The 20,244-nt window shown below is 37.6% G+C and overlaps 1 protein-coding gene across 1 annotated transcript; it reads right to left on the reverse strand.

Moving 5' to 3' along the window:
• Positions 1-1,449: 1,449 nt before the first annotated feature.
• On the reverse strand, positions 1,450-12,262 carry CGA (glycoprotein hormones, alpha polypeptide). The gene is made up of 4 exons (XM_054492223.1): positions 12,169-12,262; positions 4,086-4,180; positions 2,230-2,414; positions 1,450-1,785 (listed from the first exon to the last, which is right to left on the reverse strand). Exons 2-4 carry the CDS (start codon positions 4,171-4,173, stop codon positions 1,708-1,710), a joined length of 351 nt encoding a protein of 116 aa, XP_054348198.1. The 5' UTR covers positions 4,174-4,180; positions 12,169-12,262; the 3' UTR covers positions 1,450-1,707.
• Between the last annotated feature and the right edge of the window lie 7,982 nt (positions 12,263-20,244).

Consider the following 20,244-nt stretch of genomic DNA (forward strand, 5'->3'; position numbering starts at 1 on the left):
CCTGGGAGGCAGAGGTTGCAGTGAGCCAAGATCCCACCACTGCACTCCAGCCTGTGCAACAGAGCAAGACTCTGTATCAAAAAAAAAAAAAAAAAAAAGTACATGCACTTCCTATTTTACCTTATGACCCTAACACCTGATATGTTTACCAGCCTGCTAAGGAACAAGGAACTGGCTTGCCACTCAGAAATAAAATTTTGACAAATTTGTGATGATCAAAATTTCTTTCTGAAAACCTTACCGGTTACCAGTGTGATTATCTTTTTTAAATTACAGGCTCCACTAGGAGTAGAACTTTTTTGAGTAGCTATGATCTCCACCACGGCTAATATAATTTAATATTTATAATACCATTGTCCTCAAGGTAAGGACCACCTCTCAGTATAAATGCTCAACAGATGTGGTGTTGAAGCATGGCACTACTCTTAAGCATTTTTCATTTGTTTGTTTGTTTTTTTGAGACTGAGTCTCACTCTCTATCGCCCAGGCTAGAGTGCAGTAGCACGATCTCAGCTCACTGCAACCTCCGCCTCCCAGGCTCAAGTGATTCTCCTGCCTCAGCCTCCTGAGTAGCTGGGATTACAGGCGCCCACCACCATGCCTGGCAATTTTTGTATTTTTAGTAGAGATGGGGTTTCACCATGTTGGCCAGGCTGGTTTCGAACTCTTGACCTCATGTGATCTGCCCGCCTTGTCCTCCCAAAGTGCTGGGATTACAGGTGTGAGCCACCATGCCCGGCCATCTTAAACATTTTAAAAAACAAAGTGAATATGCCCCAGGCATCTGACCTAGACCACAGTTCTGAGCCAGATCTGAATGTGAAAAACAAAATCTGATGCCTCTGGAATTTCAGAGCAATGCCCAGTTTTAATTGGTGCAATGATGCCCTTTCCTTGGCCACTATTCAGTTATAGCCTGGCTGCCAGGGACTAATAAGATGAGCGTTTTTCAGCCAGGCATAAAGCAAGTAAATAGAAACTTCAGTCTGGGAATGAGTTTGTCTTTCCCAAATCCTAGAGAAGTATTCTCCCTTTTCTTTTTCTTTTGTTTGTTTGTTTGTTTTTTATTGTCCCCTTCTAATAGTAAAAAGTTTCTGATCAAATGTTCCCAATATATGGATAATTATTGATTTATAAATTATGTACATGTATTACCATACTAATGTATCTGTGCTTTTATAAAATCCATCAAAATGGAAACTTAAAAAGTTATATAAAAATTAATATAAATAGAAGTTCTCATATTTTCTTCTCTTGCCCTAATAAATGTCTTATAAGTAGCCCACTGGCTGAAAGGACTCACACACTGCTAGGTGTGGTAACAGCAAGGCTCTCCAATGTCAGGTCACCTAACACATTTGGCCCCAACTCACCCAATGGCCCACTCTCTTCCATTAATGCTGTCCAAAGCAACTGGCTTTACTTTGAAGAAAAATGATAATTCAGTGATTGAATGATGATTTAAAAGGCTTTATTTGCAGTGGAACAAGCTAAATGCTGTATTAATTCCAAATGAAAAGAACTAGACTGCTGATTGTACTATAGGATAAGGAGGAAGGCAATAAAGCTGCAGTATATCCTTGAAGCGTGTCAAAGTGGTATGGTAAGGAAAAGGAGAGTTTTATCTCACAAAGCCATAAACACTAAACAACTTAATTTTCCATTCCAGAAAGTCAGCAGTCATCAAGACAGCACTTAGTAAAACATTTAAGATTTGTGAAAATAACAAGTACTGCAGTGGCACGCCGTGTGGTTCTCCACTTTGAAATTCCCCATTACTGTGACCTAAAGGGGAAGGAAAAAAACATATTATAGATTAGATATAGATAGATAGATGATAGATAGATAGATAGACAGATAGATAGATAGAGACAAAGTTGAAGAATATTACATAAAATTGTCTGCATTCTGCTGAAATAAATAGATGCATACTACATTTGCACAGTCTCCTTTTTAGGAGATATTTTTAGCACAAGTAAGCTGTACTTTCTCCCAACCTGCCGCTTGTCACCTCTACCCCTATTCTCCTCATTCTGAATAAATCCAGTCTATACCCACAAGACAATTGACTCTTTTAATTAATGGGTAGAAATGTATTCCCCACCTGTACAAATGCTCGACAGAGGCTGGGTCATTAGACACCTTTGGCATTAAATTCCATGGGTGGGCTCTATGAACATTTCTCTGATTGGGCTGTTAGAAAGCTTCTGGGGCTCTTGAGGTTCTTACCCTGTTATATGATTTAGCTACACAGCAAGTGGACTCTGAGGTGACGTTTTTCTGGACCAACATCGTCTTCTTGGACCTTAGTGGAGTGGGATATGCTCTAGAGAAGCAGCAGCCCATGCACTGAAGTATTGGGGCACCCGGCTGGGAGAAGAATGGGTTTTCCTGTAGTGTGCATTCTGGGCAATCTATCAGGGAAAAAAAAAAGGCAGAGTAAAATATCCAAAAAAGACTCAGAAAGAATCTATGAGGCCAGCACAGTAGCTCACACCTGTAATCCTAGCACTTTGGGAGGCCTTAGTGGGTGGATTGGTTGAGCTCAGGAGTTCGAGAGCAGCCTGAGCAACATGGTGAAACCCTGTCTCTACAAAAAATACAACAACAACAAAAATTAGCCAGACATGATGGTGCACACCTGTAGTCCCAGCTGCTTGAGGGTCTGGGACAGAAGAATCGCTTGAAGCTGGGAGGTCAAGGCTGCAGTGAGCCGAGATCATGCCACTGCAACTCCAGCCTGGGTGACAAAGTGAGACCCTGACTCAAAAAAATAAGAAAAAATGTGGTGGCTCACGTCTGTAATCCTAGCACTTTGGGAGGCTGAGGCAGGTGGATCACCAGAGGTTAGGAATTCGAGACCAGCCTGGCCAACATGGTGAAACCCCATCTCTACTAAAAATACAAAAATTTAGCTGGGCATGGTGGCAGGTGCCTGTAATACCAGCTACTCAGAAGGCTGAGGCAGAAGAATCACTAGAACACAGAAGGCGGAGGTTGCAGTAAGCTGAGATCACGTGATTGCACTCCAGCCTGGGCGATAGAACGAGACTCTGTCTCAAAAGAAAAGACAAGGCAAGGCAAGGCAACAAAGAAAAGAAACTGTGAATGCTTCCTTATTATGGGATAGTGAATATTATTTTTCCATCAAAAATGAAAGGAAACTAAGTAAGTGCTTTTTGGTTATATGTTAATCTTCATCTATAATATCTATTTAATATTTATACTGATTAATGTTCATGGGAAATAAAATTTAAAAACAAACATTTTTACAGATATGCTTAGAAAATCTCAGTTGTAGTCTCTCTTCAAGCATGGATTCTCTATCCCAATGCTAACAGTATGCCTAGAGGAAACACAAAACTTGACAGATGAAAACATCATGTTCATCTGAAAAGAGAATTTTGCGCAGAGGAAAAATATTTTTCCCTTTAGAATCTGCCATTGTTTTTCCCACACTAACCGCAAATATTGACAGAAATATGTCAGAATTAAGAAAGCTTGGTGAGTGTAGAGAGCCTGATATTAGATCAGGCACCTGCACTTGGGACCTGGATTAAAATATTACCACTTATCTAGAGAAAAACCATAACCAATAGTAGCTCACAATTTCAAAGCAGAAGGAATTATATCAGCTACTATATGAGATTTTTCAGACAATGCAGCAAAACAAATTTACTGTGTAAAATGGTTTTGTTTTTCTCACTTGTTAACTGATGTGAAAATTCATCTACAAAGGCAATGTTAAAAATCTCAAATCTGCCGGGAGAAATGTAAAAAATAATTGAGCTAACTGAATAAGGAGCATTTTCTTCTTGTAAGACTCAAGAATAAAAAGGAATCTATTTCCGATGAAAATGTATAGGCTGCTGCATAAATGGTTGTGTAAGATATCATTTTCACTGCACATTTTCTGAACCTAATTTAATTTTATGTTCACAATCTACAAGTGCCTAGATATGAATCCAGCAGCAAAGACTTATTACTTTTGAAAAGGTGGTAGAAATGTAATTAATGGAGTTATTGATGTACATCTAGAAATGTGTGTTGTCCTTATTACTTGAACCACAAGCTTGGTCACGCACCCTGCACATCAGGAGCAGAATGGAGAACATGCAGAAACACCGACAATATGACCAGAAAGGCAGCTGCATATTTTCTGTAGTAATCCATGGCGCTCCTGCAGACAGACATGGAAAAAAAAAAAAAAAACAGTTAATCTGAAATTGGCTTACCAGCCATAACAACAACCAGTAGTTTCAACATTACTACTAATAATAGTCATCAGTGTCTTGACCTCCCTGCTTTTATCTCCCAACATATACTAAAACCATGTAATTTTTTTTTAAAGTTCTCCTTAGGAAAGAGATAGATAACTGAATCTTCCCATTTCTCACATTAACCTTTAGAAAATTGGTTTAATAATAATTACAAAAAATTCTCTTTTTAAATTCTTTAAAATTTAAATTTTAAATTCTCTGTCATCCTGTTAAGAAGCCTCAATGTCCTTATTTGTAAAACATGGAACTTAAACTAGATAATACCTAAGAAAATATATATAAACTTATATATGAGATATAAAATATACAATCATTTGATGGAGGATAAACACAAAGTATTCAATGTTATCAGCCATTAAGGAAATGCAAATTAAAACTACAATGACATATTACACATCTATCAGAATGGCTAAAATAAAAAATAACACCAAATACTGGCATGGATGCAGAGAATCAAGATAACTCAGGCATTGCTGGTCTGGTGGGAATAGAAAATGGTACAGCCACTCTGGGAAATAGTTTGGCAGTTTCTGATAAATCTAAACATGTACTTACCATATGCCCCAACAGTTGCACTTTTGGGCATTTATCTCAGAGAAATGAAGACTATGTTCACACAAAACTTATATATAAATATTCATAGAAACTTTGTTTAGAGTAGCCAAAAAACTGGAAACATTTCAAATGTCCATCAGCAAGTGAATGGTTATACAAATGATGGTATAGCCATACCATGGAATACTGTCCAGCAACAAAAAAATGAACACACTATTGATACACACAGCAGCTTGAATGGATCTCAAGAGAATTATGCTGAATGCAGGTTGAATACTATATGATTCCATTTATACAACACTGTGGAAATAACAAAATTATAGAGATAGAGAATAGATTAATGGTTTCAAAGAGTTAGCACTGGGAAAGAAGTGTATGAGGGTAAGTGTGACTCTAAAGGGATAGCACAAGGGAGCTGTGGTGATGGGACAGCCGCATGTTTATAGGGATGTTAGTCACACTAATCTACACATGCGATAAAACTGCATAACAGAGCACTAGTATTATGTGTGTGTGTGTGTCTTAAATCTGAATAAGCTGTATAGGCGGCAGCAATGTCAGTTCTCTAGTATTCACCTTGTCCTATAGTTATACAAGATAATTCTCAATGAGGGAACAAGCTGAAGGATATACAGGACTTCTCTGTACATTTTTTGCAACTTCCTCTAAATCTGCAATTATTCAAAATAAAATTTTTTAAAAAAATAATTCAGAATGAGGTTTAAAGGTACATATGAGTCAAAACTTATGGTTATTTTTCATGTAGACTGACGTAATAGGGCTGAGTTTCTGCTACATGTTTATATTAACCCATAATACTTCTTAGGAATAATTTGTCAGACAGCAGAACTGAGTTTATAACACATGTTGAGTATATCTATTGTGAACATCTGAAATCCGAAATGACCCACAATCTGAAACATTTTGAACACCAGCATGATAACACAAGTGGAAATTTCCACATATAAGTACTTAACAGAAACTTTGTTTATGCACAAAATATTTAAAATAGTGTATAAAATTACCTTCAGGCTATATGTATATGAAACAAATGAATTTTATGTTTAGACATGGGTCTCATCCCCAAGATATCTCACTATGTGTATGCAAATATTCCAATATCCAAAAAAAATTAAAATCTAAAACACCTTTCATCCTCAGCATTTCAGATAAAGGATACTCAACCTGTATAGAAATTCAGATTGTGTAAGTATGAAGGCTAAAACAAATGTATGTCATTATTTCTACCTAATATATATATTTATATGTAAGTAATTTTGAGTTCTATTTGTCTTCACACATAAGTAACACTGAATAAATATTGTTCTAAGTCAGTGGTTCTCAAAGTGTGATCTGGGAACCCCAAAGATTTTCAGTGGATCTGTGGGGTTAAAATGATTTTCATAATAATACTAAAATGTTGTTTGTGTTTTTTTCCTCTTCATCCTCTTGGGTGTTCAGAGAAATTTTCTAGAGGCTACATGACATTTAATTTTACAACAGATTGAATGAAAAAGCACATGAGAATTTAGCTGTGTTCTGTTAGGCCAGACGATGAAGAGTTTTGCAAAAGGGTAAAACAATGCCACTCATCACTAATTTTTTTCTTGAAAATTGTCATTTTTAAAAAATAAATATATGTTATATGTGTTAACATATGATGGATTTTTCTAAATGAATAAATATTTTAAAACTTTAGCATAATCACTAAGCCATTAAATATTAATGGACATGAATAGAAGCTCTTTGGGCTCTTCAATAATTTTTTTTTTTTTTTTTTTTTTTTTTTTGAGATTGAGTCTTCCTCTATTGCCCGGGATGGAATGCAGCCATGCAATCTTGGCTCACTGCAACCTCCACCTCCTGGGTTCAAGCAATTCTCCTGCCTCAGCCTCCCGAATAACTGGGACTACAGGCACACGCCACCACGCTCGGGTAATTTTTTTTTTTTTTTGATTTTTAGTAGAGACAGGGTTTCAGCATATTGGCCAGGCTGGTCTCAAACTCCTGACCTCGTGATCCACCTGCCTCGGCCTCCCAAAGTGCTGGGATTACAGGCGTGAGCCACCACGACCAGCCTGGGCTCTTCAATAATTTTTAAGAGTGTAAACAGGTTCTGAGGTCAATAAGTTTGAGAATACACAAAGCCATAAGGAAATGTTCAGAATTAAAACTAGTTTTCTTTTTAAACTAGTATCATTTTTGTGCCTTAATATTGCAGCTCATATATTATGAAAATTCAGCCATTATGCAGTGAACAACTATATCAGAATTAATTCAGAGAGAAACATTTATAATAAGATTGCAGAATGTGAAAGCATGAAGTCAATGCACATTTTAGAATTGCCTTTATAATAAAGTGAAAAGAAGATTGAAAAAGTGAAACAAAAATCACTATTGCTGTAGCAGAAACTATTATCTTTCTTTGCCTTTATTTTGAAAAGAGATGACATTAACCAAGTAAAAACAGAATAACCTTCAAATTCTAGGTGATTTTGAAAGCATTTTAATAAATCTTTTTATCATCCTAATCACCCTCAGGTTTTTCTGTTTTAAAATTCGAAAGAAAATATTAAGAATCAGGGGGAGAAATTAAATTCTGCTGGGATTTATGCTATTTGGCAAAAATATGCTCAATCTAAAGTCGGATTTACTAATCTCAGCTTCTTTTGGTATTTCACATGAGTATTTTCCGAACTTCAAAGGCCCTGTACACACAACCTCAGACTAACCTGCAATACACATCAACATATCCTTATTTCCCATCACCCACCACATCAAGATAATATGAGTCCAAGAAAATGTGAGTTTTCTCAACTTGGCCTTCTTTCTCTCCCTTTTCAGTTCATCTACTTCAGAGTCTTTTAAGGAGCTGCTCAACTGCCAGATTCACTGTGAAGTTTTCACCCAACCCCAAAGACAAAATAAATATCTTTCTCCACTGCACTCACCTATCACTTGGCTTATAATTCTTAGATGATGCCCCACAGTCTAACCAGTTATGTACACGTCTATCTCTTCATCCACAAAGAAAGTTTCTTTCTTTTTATTTAAATTAGAAATAGGGTCTCGAGAGGTGGAAGCTGCAGTGAGCCGAGATTGTGCCACTGCACTCTACCCTGGGCAACAGAGAGAGACTCCGTCTTAAAAAAAAAAAAAAAAAAAGAAAGAAAAGAAAAGAGAAAAGAAAAGAAGTGGGCATCTCACTATGTTGTCTAGGCATCTTACTTTAAAAGGATTTTTTTTTTTTTTTGTAATAAAAACAGAGCAGAGGAGCGGCAAAGTGGAGTCCCTTGTTCATTGCCCCTGCGTTTACTGCTATGGCAGATTGTACTTTCCAAAAATGGCCACAAAAATACCCCTCAGCCTACATTTATTTGCAGTGTGACCTTGTCACTGCCACATCAAACAGTGGTATGTCTATCTTTGTATTTTTATCTTTGTACCCCATTTCATCTACATAGGCCCTTGACTGCTTAGATCAGGAATATAGCAGTAGTGACACTGGGCAAGTAGTAGGTATATCCCTTAACTGACCTGGCAGTTCCTGCTTCCCATCTCTTAGAAACCAGTTGCCATGTAAAAAATGCTCCTACACTGAGACCACCACAGGATGGGAAGGCCAAGCCACATGAAGACACTCTGGAGGGTAAAGTGTCACATGGAGAGGGAGAAAGAAGAGGCCAAGAAGTATTCAGGCACCAGACATGTGAGGGAAGAAACCACCCAGGATGACTAGCCCAGCTGAGCTTTTAGATGACTCCAGCCGCAGCCACCATCTGACTGCACTGAACCAGAAACTCGAGTTAAGAACTGCCCTGTTGAGCCCAGTCCACCAGCGGAACTTTGAAAGATAATAATTTGTTATTTCATTCACTGAATTTTCAGGTAACTTGATGCATCACAATAAATAACTGGAACAACTGCACTCTCTTATAACAAACATTTCTCCAAAGTCTGAGATATAGAACCACAATCTTGCCTCTACTTTCTCTTCTGTGCATATGGCAGGAAATGTAACAAAGTATAAAATAATTGGAGTTAGCATTCAACACAGTATCTGTAATACTGGATATGGTAACAATAATACCTTATATTTTAAAAAATAACACCTACCATTAATTGAGCACTCATGTGCCAGACATTCTTTTGGGCACCTTGAACTCACAAATACATTCAATCATCATGACAATCCTGTGTAGTATCATTCTCATTTTTGTAAAGAAATTGTAGAGATGAAGTAATCTATACAAGGTCACATAATTATTTACTGGCGGAGCCAAGATTTTAAAATGTCTCTTTACAATTCCAAACTCCAAGCTCTGAACCATACTTCATTGTACTGCTTTTAAATCTTTACATTTTACAATGAGCTTCCTAAATGATGTTTTCAGATGACATATCCCTAAATAAGATGCTGACATCTTTTTTTAGGGCAACGTTATTATGTGCCAGTTTAATATAACTTCCCGATGTATTTTTTATTTTACATATTTATTTGACTTCACCTTCTTCAGAACTCTTTAAAAAGTCATTTCTGCCATACCCATTGGCTCAGGCCAGTAATCCCAGCGCTTTGGGAGACCAAGGCAGATGGATCACTTGAGCCCAGGAGTTCAAGACCAGCCTGGGGAACATTGTGAAACCCCGTATCTATTAAAAATACAAAAATTAGCTGGGCATGGTAGCATGGGCCTGTAGTCCCAGCTACTTGGGAAGCTGAGGTGGGAGGATCACTGGAGCCTGAGTGGATGAGGCTGCAGTGAACTGGGATCGAGCCACTGTACTCCAGCCTGGGAGACAGTGAGAAACCCTGTCTTGAAAAAAAGAGAGAGAGAGAGAAAGAAAGAAAAAAGAAAAGAACAGGAGAGGAGAGGGGAAGAGGGGAGAGGAGGGGGAAGAAAGAAAGAGAGAGAGACAGAAAAAAGAAAAGAAAAGAGAGCAAGTTCAGGTATTTTAAACTGATCAAGCTATAAGGACTCTCTGCAGAGGGGAACAGCAGGGGAACAGGGAAAGGGGAAAAAGCATTAGCTTTCTTTCTTTCTTTCTTTTTTTTTTTTTTTTTTTTTTTTTTTTGAGACATGGTCTCACTCTGTCGATCAGACTGGAGTGTAGTGCCACAATCACGGCTCATTACAGTCTCGACTTTCCAAGCTCGAGTGATCCTCCCATCTTAGCCTCCCGGGTAACTGGGACAACAGGAGTGTGCCAGCAAGCCAGGCTAATTTGGGAGGGTTTTTTTGTTTTTTTGTTTTGTTTTGTTTTGTTTGTAGAGACAGGGTTTCTCTATGTTGCCCAGACTGATCTTCAACTCCTGGGCTCAAGTGAGATCCCCGGCTCTGCCTCCCAAAGTGCCAGAACTTCAGGCGTGAGCCCCCGTGCCCAGCCAGCATTGGCTTTCACATACATTCACTTGCTTTATTTTCTTTACACCTGTGTCATATATTAGAAAACTACACATTAGAGAATTTAAAAGATTTGCCAAAGTTGCTCAGAAAGTGATCTGATGCTAAGATGGTGTCCTTCCACTTGTACTACCCTTATAGCCTAGAAGTATACCATTAATCCATGTCCTCCTTTATAACTTGGAGTCACACATGGATCATGCTGTTTCAGTTATCTTGTCTAATTTGATTTCTAACATTGTTATTGATTCTACCCCTAGTTCAGCCTAAGTGCCCCACCTTAAACCACAGAGTGTTAAAGATGCTGGATCATTTCTACAATGTTATCTCTAAGCCTGGTGAACCAAGAAATTGCTAGACTACTTTGTGCAACATTACAATGGCACTGCTGTAACATTATATGCCAAATCCAGAATGTGCAAAGATCAGAAGTTGATAGCAAACTACTCTAGGATTCACAACTCGTAAAAATGAAGTTTGGTGCTATGAACCATGCTATTCTCAATAGAAATGTAAATGCACTCCTGTAAATTTTCTCTTTGAGACAGTAGATTAGTTTGATTTGCTTTTAAGCAAGACGTACATTATCTTCTAAGTTAGCCATTTCTGTTACCCAGCTCTTACTCTGAGTTTTCATGTAAAGTTGGGTCTCACATTAAAAAGAAATGTACACTGCAACTGAAAATCTGCTCTGGAACATAATTAATTGCTTTACTAACATTTTTCTCACACGCCACCCTTTTCAGCAGGAAATGGTAAGGAATATGACTCACTTAAAATTTCAATGACTCTTACTGCAAAAAATAATAATAAACTTAAGAAAATCAAAGTTGAAATTAAAATAAAAAACCATGAATCTTTTATAAATGATGACCACTCTTGTCTTTTTTAAATAATTCAAGAATATAGCAATGTATTACATGCAATTTGGTTGACCAATATTATGAATAATTGAATTGGTATTAAGTCAAGTAATTATTTAAAAGATATTTTCAGAAACTTTAAAAGATTCCTTTTCTAAAGCAAAATATCTGACTTCTGACTGGGAAAAAGATTGAAGAGCTTAAGAAACAAAATATCTACGGAGATGAAAGGGAGCTTCTGCATTCCTAAGAGACCCATATAGTGTCAGCCCACAGTTCTTCACACATGCCCATATCCTATTCTTCAACGCTAATAAGGAGGGACAAAAAAGGTCTTTTATTTTCTAGTGTCTATTTCCCAATCAGCCACCAATTAGTGCTAATGCTAAGATAGCCAAGGTTAGCTGCAAAAAAGTTTCCAGAAACTCACTGGAACTAATCAATTAGACTTGGGCAAGTGACTTATCATTGCAAATTCATGAATAATAGCTAGAGAAATACTACCAACTTTGATTTTTGTAGCATTTTATTAAAGAAGAAAAATGAAAACAATGACGTTCAAGAAATTCCATGCTACTATTCAAGTCTGCATGAGAACATCTATTCAAAAGATAATCAGAAGCTATAGTCATTCAGCTGAACAAGTGAGCCGCTTTATCATGGGCCAGCTTGAAGATATAGTTATACATCACTTAAAAATGGATAATAAAACAATATCGTAATGTCTGCTTGCCCTCTGTCTGGCTCCTGGAAGCCACTCAAAAGAATGTCTTTCCAATGACATACAATAATTCTTGAGGAAAATTTTTAGATCCTGACAGGCACTCAAGCATCTCAGCAGGAGACATTGGGTTTCTGGCTTCTGTTAGATAACATCTTACCCTATGATCACAGCCAAATTTTACAGACTTCCTTCTAATTCAATCATAAGTGCTGAAAAGAGAATGAGTAAAAGCCTGTCTCTGTTCTTATTAAGGTATATGCAGAGACTTTGGAATCTTCCTCATATTCTCAAATATTTTACTCCTCAATTAAAATCCCCCAAAATTATTTCATTCATATTACCTTTCTCTGGGCTTTTTGCAGGATGTGTTCAGGGCGGTTGACTGTGGATCCGAAGATGGATTTTAGCTTCGTCTTGTGAGTTCTCAGTAACTGCAGTTAATGAAGTCCTTACCTGCTTTTATACCAGCAGAGTGTTTCCACCTGCATCTAAGCCCTGGGATCAACAGGAAATTCCATCCAATGATTGAAGGGTACTTGGTGAAATTACCATGACGTCAATTTTTACCATGACATCAATTTGATCTTATCTTGTTTCAACCCTTAGGTCATTTTTGTTTTGAGCCATTTTCAGGTGATGGTGACGACAAGGTCAGCCTATGAAAAGAGAGTACACTGTCACTTTGTGCGTAATTTTATTGAGCCATACACATAACATCCTGAAAGCTGACACTTTCCTATAAACAAGAGACATTTAATTAGCTAAGTACCCGATATTTACCTAAACAAGAGCTATAGATTTCAGAAAATAGATATAGAGCATTTCCAGGCTTATGCCACTATTTAATTAGGAAACAGAAAAATAAAACACATGCCTATTTAGACTTTTCTAAAATTAATTTGCATCTGAATTTAATAAAGATGCATGAGAAAGGTATGAGGCAATTCTAAGAAGGACTGAATGGTTCTCAATATACGTGCCTGGTTTTTGTTTTTGTTTTTTTCTCAATTCACTTTTGTAAAGCTCAGTTTCTGCCTGAACAGAAAATATGTATGTCGTGGCTTGCCAGGTGTGGGACACTTAGCTCCAAGGTTCCCAACCCAGTGTCACCCTAAAACCTGCACAGCTCTTCAGACTGCTGTGGCTTCTTTTTTGCACACAGAGACTATGACCCTTCAAAAGTTCCTATCTTTATCTACTCTGCTCAGTGCCACTTCCGTAAGGAACTGGCTTAGATACAGACTACCAAGGACCTCTTCAACGAAGAGTTTAGAAGATCTATGTGATGCAAAAAGCAATTCTTGTTTAACATAAAGAAACTTGCCAAAGAACGCAAAGTTGTTTTGTGATTTATTTTCTGTGATAAACAAATGTGTTTAGGTTCTTATACCTTTTCAGATTTCCGTTGTTTCCTTCCAGTATGCACTCATTCACCTTTTCTTAGTGATGCTCCTTTTTGGGGGGCGAGTGGGGGAGACGGAATCTCGCTCTGTCGCCCAAGCTGGAGTACAGTGGCACAATCTCACTGCAGTCTACACCTCCCGAGTTCAAGCGCTTCTCCTGCCTCAGCCTCTGAGTAGCTGGGACTACAGGTGTGCGCCACAATGCCTGGCTAATTTTTGTATTTTTGGTAGAGACAGGGGTTTCACCATGTTGGCCAGGCTGGTTTAACCCCTGACCTCAAGTGATCCACCCACCTCGGCTTCCAAAAGTGCTGGGATCACAGGCATGAGCCACCATGCCGGGCCTTCCTAGTGATGATTGATGTCACCATTATTCAAGAATTTCTATCATTTAAATATCAGCCAACTGGCAGTATATTTTCAATGTAGCAGACTTATTTTGAAAATCTTTCCATCTAGGCATTTCACTCTTCTTTGTTCTATTCTTTCTCTTTCATTTCTGCCTTCTTTACATCCTTTTATTTCTTTTTTATCTGAATGATTACGTAGAAACAATGTTTCTAGGATGCTCTTATTAAATTATTTTTGTTTGGCTTATGATTTCACAGTGGATTTTATTTTTATTTCACATTTCTATATAAGAATTATGAATATTAGGGAATTCTTATGAAAATGTTTATAGTGTTTTTAAAGTTTACATACCGTTTTTTAATTTTTTTAGTGATGTGGCTACATAAATAATACAAAAGTCAGTGCCTTTAACACCTGACTTATCTTCCCCATGCCCTCAGTTATTCTACTCAAAAGCAATGTTTCCAGTTTCTTACTTATGTTTCTGCAGACACCCTATGTATATACAAACAAATTATATTTAAGTCCCCATCCCTGTTGAAATTCTCCTTAAAATAACAAACAGAATACAAAAATTAGAGGAATCCCTGCCTTTGTGCTTAGAGAATCTCTATTAGTATGGTATAAATTATACTTCTCTGTACTTTCTACAACAAATGTATATTACTTTTATAATTGGGGAAAGTACTGTTAACAAAAATATGTTTTTAAGTTTCACTATTTCATGTGGCTGCTTCCATTTATTATTGACAGTTTTATCCCATAACTGATAGTTCTATTTTCTTTACTCTGGGTAAGAGCAGGTTTGGTGGGTGAAGTATACAAATACCACTCCTCAGTCATTGACAGTTACCTCCCAGCTGCTAAAGTTTGAAGCATCTGTCACCAAAAAGATAGGCTGGCTGAAGAACTGGGATGATACAGGGCAACTCACCGCCTTTACTAGGCAAAGTCCTGAGAGCCCTATAGAGTATACAGGTCAGGAACTTCTTTGCAAAGCTGTATGACACAGTTAAGTATGTACGCGCTATGTTAAATGCATGAGTTTTTTTCCTAATGAAGTTTTGTCATTTACACGCTGAATTTTTTTAAATAACCATCTTTGTAAATGTTTCATATGCTTACTTGGTTTGTTTCATTCAACATAATTTGAACTTTCTAATAGCAAAACATGATTATCACAAACATTATGCTTTAATCAGAACAGCTCAGGTATGTAAAATCCTTGCATTTTGAAGTGGCTTTTTCTTTGGTAATTTTAATGATACATTACACAATTTTAAATTTTCAAGTAGTAGAAAAGTATATACAATGAAAAATAAGTCTTCCTCTTACTCCAAAATCCTTAATTCCATTCCCAAAGGTATTTATTTTTAAAAATTTCTTAATGTTTCCAGAAATTTACTATGTATATACATACGTTTTCTGGGGTTTTGCTGTATACAAATAGAAACACAAGATACACATTGTTTAGTGCCTTGCCTTCTTTCTGTTTTTAAAAACATAACAATGTATCTTGGTGGTTTCTTTCATATCCAAATGTGTGGATCTAACCCATACTTTTGAATATTACAAGATATAAAGGACCATGAATTATTCAACCAGCAGTCTATTAATGATCATTTCCATCATTTCCAGTTTTTAAATATTATAAACAATATGATAATTATCATCTTGCTCTGGTTAAATATATAATTATAGTTTTAGAATAAGTTTTTAGAAGTGGAATTGTTGGATCAAAGAGTATGAGTATTTTAAACTTGAGTAGAAGTTGCTCAGGTACTCACTCTTCTCCACCCCTCCTCAAGTTAATGCTATGAAATATGTTAATTTTTGTTGAACTAACAGATGAAAAACAATATTTTATTTTTATTTTCATGTAAATAATTTTGAGCAGGACTGAACATAATTTCATAAGTTCTGGTCATTTATGAATTTTTTTTCTGTGAACTGCCTGTTCAAAAATCTTTCTCAAGTTCTTAATTCTGTCTTTAATTTTAAGTTTGACTTTTGACTCTTTTGTGGTAGTTTTACAGTAGTTTGTATGTGGTCAAATTATGTATCTTTTACTTTTAGACTTGCAGAGTTTATGTAATGCCAAGATACTAAAAAGAAGTGCCCATATTTTATTCTAGACTGTATACAGTGTTATTTATTTTAGGTTTAGCCCTTTAATTTATCTGTAATTTATTTTGGAAATGAAGTAGAAATCTACCTTCTTTTTAAACCTAAATGACAAGCCAGGTGTTGTAATAACATGTATGGAATAATCAACTCTTCTTTCTCCACTAACTTGAAATTCTACTTACTTCCTAAATATTTTGAGGTCCATTTTTGGGTTCTCTACTGTTGTGACCTATATTAATAAAAATATTCAATCAATGATAGTTAAATATTTTAAATTTGTTTAGATTATTATTAGATATAATTATCGAGTGTCTCTTTACCAAGTGTATCAACCAAAGTGCATTATCAAAGAGAAATTAGACATAAATCATATCACTAACTTGCTAACAGTCTGTTTACTGTAAATTAGAAGCATTGGGATTTTCCCTCACCATTCTCTTTGACTTGTCATGAGGCTTCTAACACCCTAATTTTCTAATCTTCACTTGACTCCTTAATGCTGTGTGGCTGTGTTTCTTGAAGTATATCTCATGTTTTGTCTAAAATCAGAACTACTAGGGTGTGGTTTAAAAATACAGATTCGTGGGTCCCATCCTATCCTGGTCCTGCTGGACCAAAATCTCTCTCAGTTGAGCCCAGAAATTTGCATTTCATCAGTCAAAGCTTGAGAACGGTGACTGCATAGCGTTGTTTTATTAAGCAATACAGGAATGTAAGTAAGGAGCAATATGGTTTGTTTTCATCTTCAACTGTCCCTGTAGCACAACTAAATCAAAAATGGTAAAGTTATTTGTTCAGTTCTGTGAGCCTCCCCTCTGTACGAACAGCTGAAACATCCTGCTATAAGAATCTACGAGAAACAGCTCAAAGACCCAAAATAACTATCTCCTGGTCACAAACACCAAAACAGGCAGCAGAAAACTTATTGATTGAGATGAGGTTTTTAATCAACAACAACATATAAGGTGACTGACAGTCAGAAAGAATCACCTGAGATGTGATATGTAACACAGTGGCAGCAACAAAATCCCCCTACAACTGATGGGCAAGAAGCAAACTGACTTGACACATGTAAAGCAGCCAAGAATATTCTCTACTATTTCAGTCAAAACATGTGGTCTAATCAATAATGCAAACATCCTGTTTCTCAGGCTAACAACCTCTGTCACTGGAACCCTCAGAGAGATAAAGAAACTGCTGGTACAATTACAGCTAATCTTTCTCTAGTCTGAAATGTCAATAGACTAGGCAAATAATGTTGCCAAGAAAGGGAGAAAAATCTCACAGGTGAAAACTAATTTTTTTAACATTTTTCCATTTCTTTTTGCTTTGCACATGTCTCCTCCCACTTCCATATCAGAAAGCTCTCAGTAATCAACTATGAAAGGATTCATGGGAGAAACAGGTTTTGTACAAGAAGGAAAGAGAAGCAATTGTATTGACAGAATTGTTCAGTTATGTGCATATTACAGGATGGGGAGGTGAAAGAGTAAATGATGAAGTAACTTCCTACCCTAATTTTGCAGGGGAAGTCTTATGAGATGCTATATTTTGCGTGGGTTTGCCTAAAGATCTTCATCCTTAAAAAGCTGGCCTATTTTGCCATGAGAGGTAAGGGTACAACATTCAGAACCTCTGGGTATTCTCTCTGAATATCTGTATAAATGGCCATGTGGAACTTTACAGATAGTGGAAGAACTTGGTGGGAGAGAGTTAAAGCCACTTTTATTAAGGGAAGGAGATTTCCTTTGGATGATGCTTTCGATGTTGTTAAAAGAAAACCTCAGACAAAACAAATTTGATGGAGTTTAATTGAGCAAAAAGAAGCAATGATTCATGAATCTGTCAGCCTCCAGAATCACAGCAGATTCAGAGAGACTCCAGGGGTGCCCCATGGTCAAAACAAATTTATAGACAAAAAAAGCAAAGTGACATCTAGGCATCAGAAGTGAGGTACAGAAATAGCTGGATTGCTTGCAGGCTGGCGTTTGCCTTATTTGAACACAGTTTGAACACTCAACAGTCTATGAGTGGTTGAAGTATGGCTGCTGGGAATAGCCAAGACTCACTTACTGTTACAAGTGCATACTCGCAAGTTAGGTTTTCTATTTTGTCTATTAAGCTAAGTTACAGTTAGTCCACAAAGATTCAAACATAGAAGTATGGAGTCCTTCTCAGGCCCTATTTAGTTCACTTTAACAGTGTGGATAACAGGAGTCCCATGGTTCCTTCTAGGAGTGGGCAGTAGTACCACTTGCCCTCATCTAAAATCTTGGCTGCTATTCAATGGAAAATACGTTTAAGGGGAGAGTGAAACCTAATCACAAACATTATCTCAACACCCCTTCTCCACTCATACCATCTCTATCCCTGGGCTCTGGCTGAAATGGAGTGTGGGGGAATTTTGTCCATCCTCGGCCTCTAAATACAGCCCAGGCCTCAATGGGACTGCAGCAAGTCCCAGTCATTGTTCAGACACTGAGAAGCTCTCTGTCACCAAGGTAACTCCCTATTTCTCCAGCATTTTTAGATGCATTATGAATGAGCCGTTAGCCAGCAGTCCTTCTACTATGGTTTGGATATGGTTTGTTTGGCCCTACCAAATCTTATGTTGAAATTCAATCCCCAATGCTAGAGGTGGGGCCTAATGGGAAGCGTTTGGATCATGGGAGTGGATCCCTCATGACTAGCTTGGTGCCATCCTCATGGTAATGAATGAGTTCTTGCTCTATTATGCAAGTTCCCATGAGAGTTCTTCCCAGAGCTGGTTGTTAAAAAGAACCTGGTACCTCCCTCCCCTTTCTCTGCCTCCTTTTTTTCCAGGTGACCTCTGCACAATGTCTCCCCTCTCTTCTGACATGAATGGAAACAACCTGAAGCTCTCACCAAAAGCAGATGCAGCCACCATGCTTCTTGTACAGTCTGCAGAACTGTGAACCAAATAAACTTCTTTTCTTTATAAATTATCCAGCCTCTGGTATTCCTTTATAACAACACAAATAGACAAATGGGCTAAGACACTTTCTCCGTACTCGTACATTCCCCACACTCACATCTCCAGGATAAATGTACTTTCCGAGAGTTGGGGGCCAAATGGGAGTAGGGAATAAAGGTTTCCCACTTTGTCTTTCTTTATGCCTGATCAGTTTCAAAGGCCACCATGACATATCAGGCATTTAAATCCATTCTCCCTGGGAGTGGTTTTAACTTGGGTCATTCTTCGAAATGCTAAGGCTGGATTCCAGAAGAAAAAAAAGAAGAAAGAGGAGAAAGAGTGGGCGTTAAATAATTTGTATATACCTGAAAATTGCCAAAGGAATAGAATACCATAAAACATAGAATGAGAGTTGCCAATAAAGAGATGGAGAGAAACCATATGGAGACTGATTCCTAGATTTTAGAGAATTGAGACAACATTATCATTATTTAACTATATGACCCCCCTCTCCCTAACCCAAAAATATTGTATTTCTATTATGAATTTTGTTTTGAGAGTTGTTTATATTCTTTGAGATAATTAGAGACATTCTGGATGCAGAAATTGGGTAGGAAGCTCTGGCCTAAAGCATAAAACATGCAAAACTTATCCTCTCTCACGGCTTCACATGAAATCTCTATTCCAGACCTGACATCTCCCTTGAGCCTCATGCCAGTGTCTTCATTCAGTGTATTAACTATCTGTTGCCATGCAACCAATTACTCCAAATGTAGCAGCTTAAATCAACAAGCTTTTATTGTCTCACATAGATTCTGAGGGTCAGAAATCTGGGAGCCCCTTATCTGGGTGGTTCTGAATCAAGGTCACTCAAAAGGTGTCATATGGGGCTGACATGCCAAGCTGTCATATGAGGCTACAGTTATCTAAAAACTCAACTGGGGCTGGAGAATGCACTTCTAAACTCATTCACATGGTTGCTGACAAGCTGCAGTTCGTCACTGGTTATTGGCCACAGACTTCAGTTCCTCATCACATGGGCCTCTCCACAGGGCTGCTAACAACACGTTATCTGACTTCCTCTAGAGCAATAAATGAGAGGGAGAGAGTAGATGCCCAAAACAGTCACTACTGGCAAGGATACAGCGTAACTGGAAGTCTCATACATTATTGGTGGGAATGCAGATTGTACAATCACTTCAGAAAACAGTTTGGCAGGTCCTTTTTTTTTTTTTGGAGACAGGATCTCACTCTGTTACCTAGAGCCGGAGTGCAGTGGCACGATCTCTGCTCACTGCAACCTCTGCCTCCCAGGCTCAAGTAATCCTCCCACCTCTGCCTCCCAAGCCACAGGGACTGCAGGCATGTGCCACTATGCCTGGCTAGATTTTTTTGTGTGTTTTTTGTAGAGACGGGGTTTCGCCATGTTGCCCAGGCTGGTCTGGAACTCCTGAGCTCAGGCGATCCGCCCGCCTCGGCCTCCCAAAGTGCTGGGATTACAGGCGTGGGCCACTGAACCTGGCCTGACAGTTTCTTATAAAGTTAAATATACATGTACATAAACATAAATTTATGTTACAATCTGGCAATCTCCCTCCTAG

This window comes from Pongo pygmaeus, chromosome 5 (assembly GCF_028885625.2).
Source record: "Pongo pygmaeus isolate AG05252 chromosome 5, NHGRI_mPonPyg2-v2.0_pri, whole genome shotgun sequence".
In the NCBI taxonomy this organism is placed as follows: domain Eukaryota; kingdom Metazoa; phylum Chordata; class Mammalia; order Primates; family Hominidae; genus Pongo; species Pongo pygmaeus.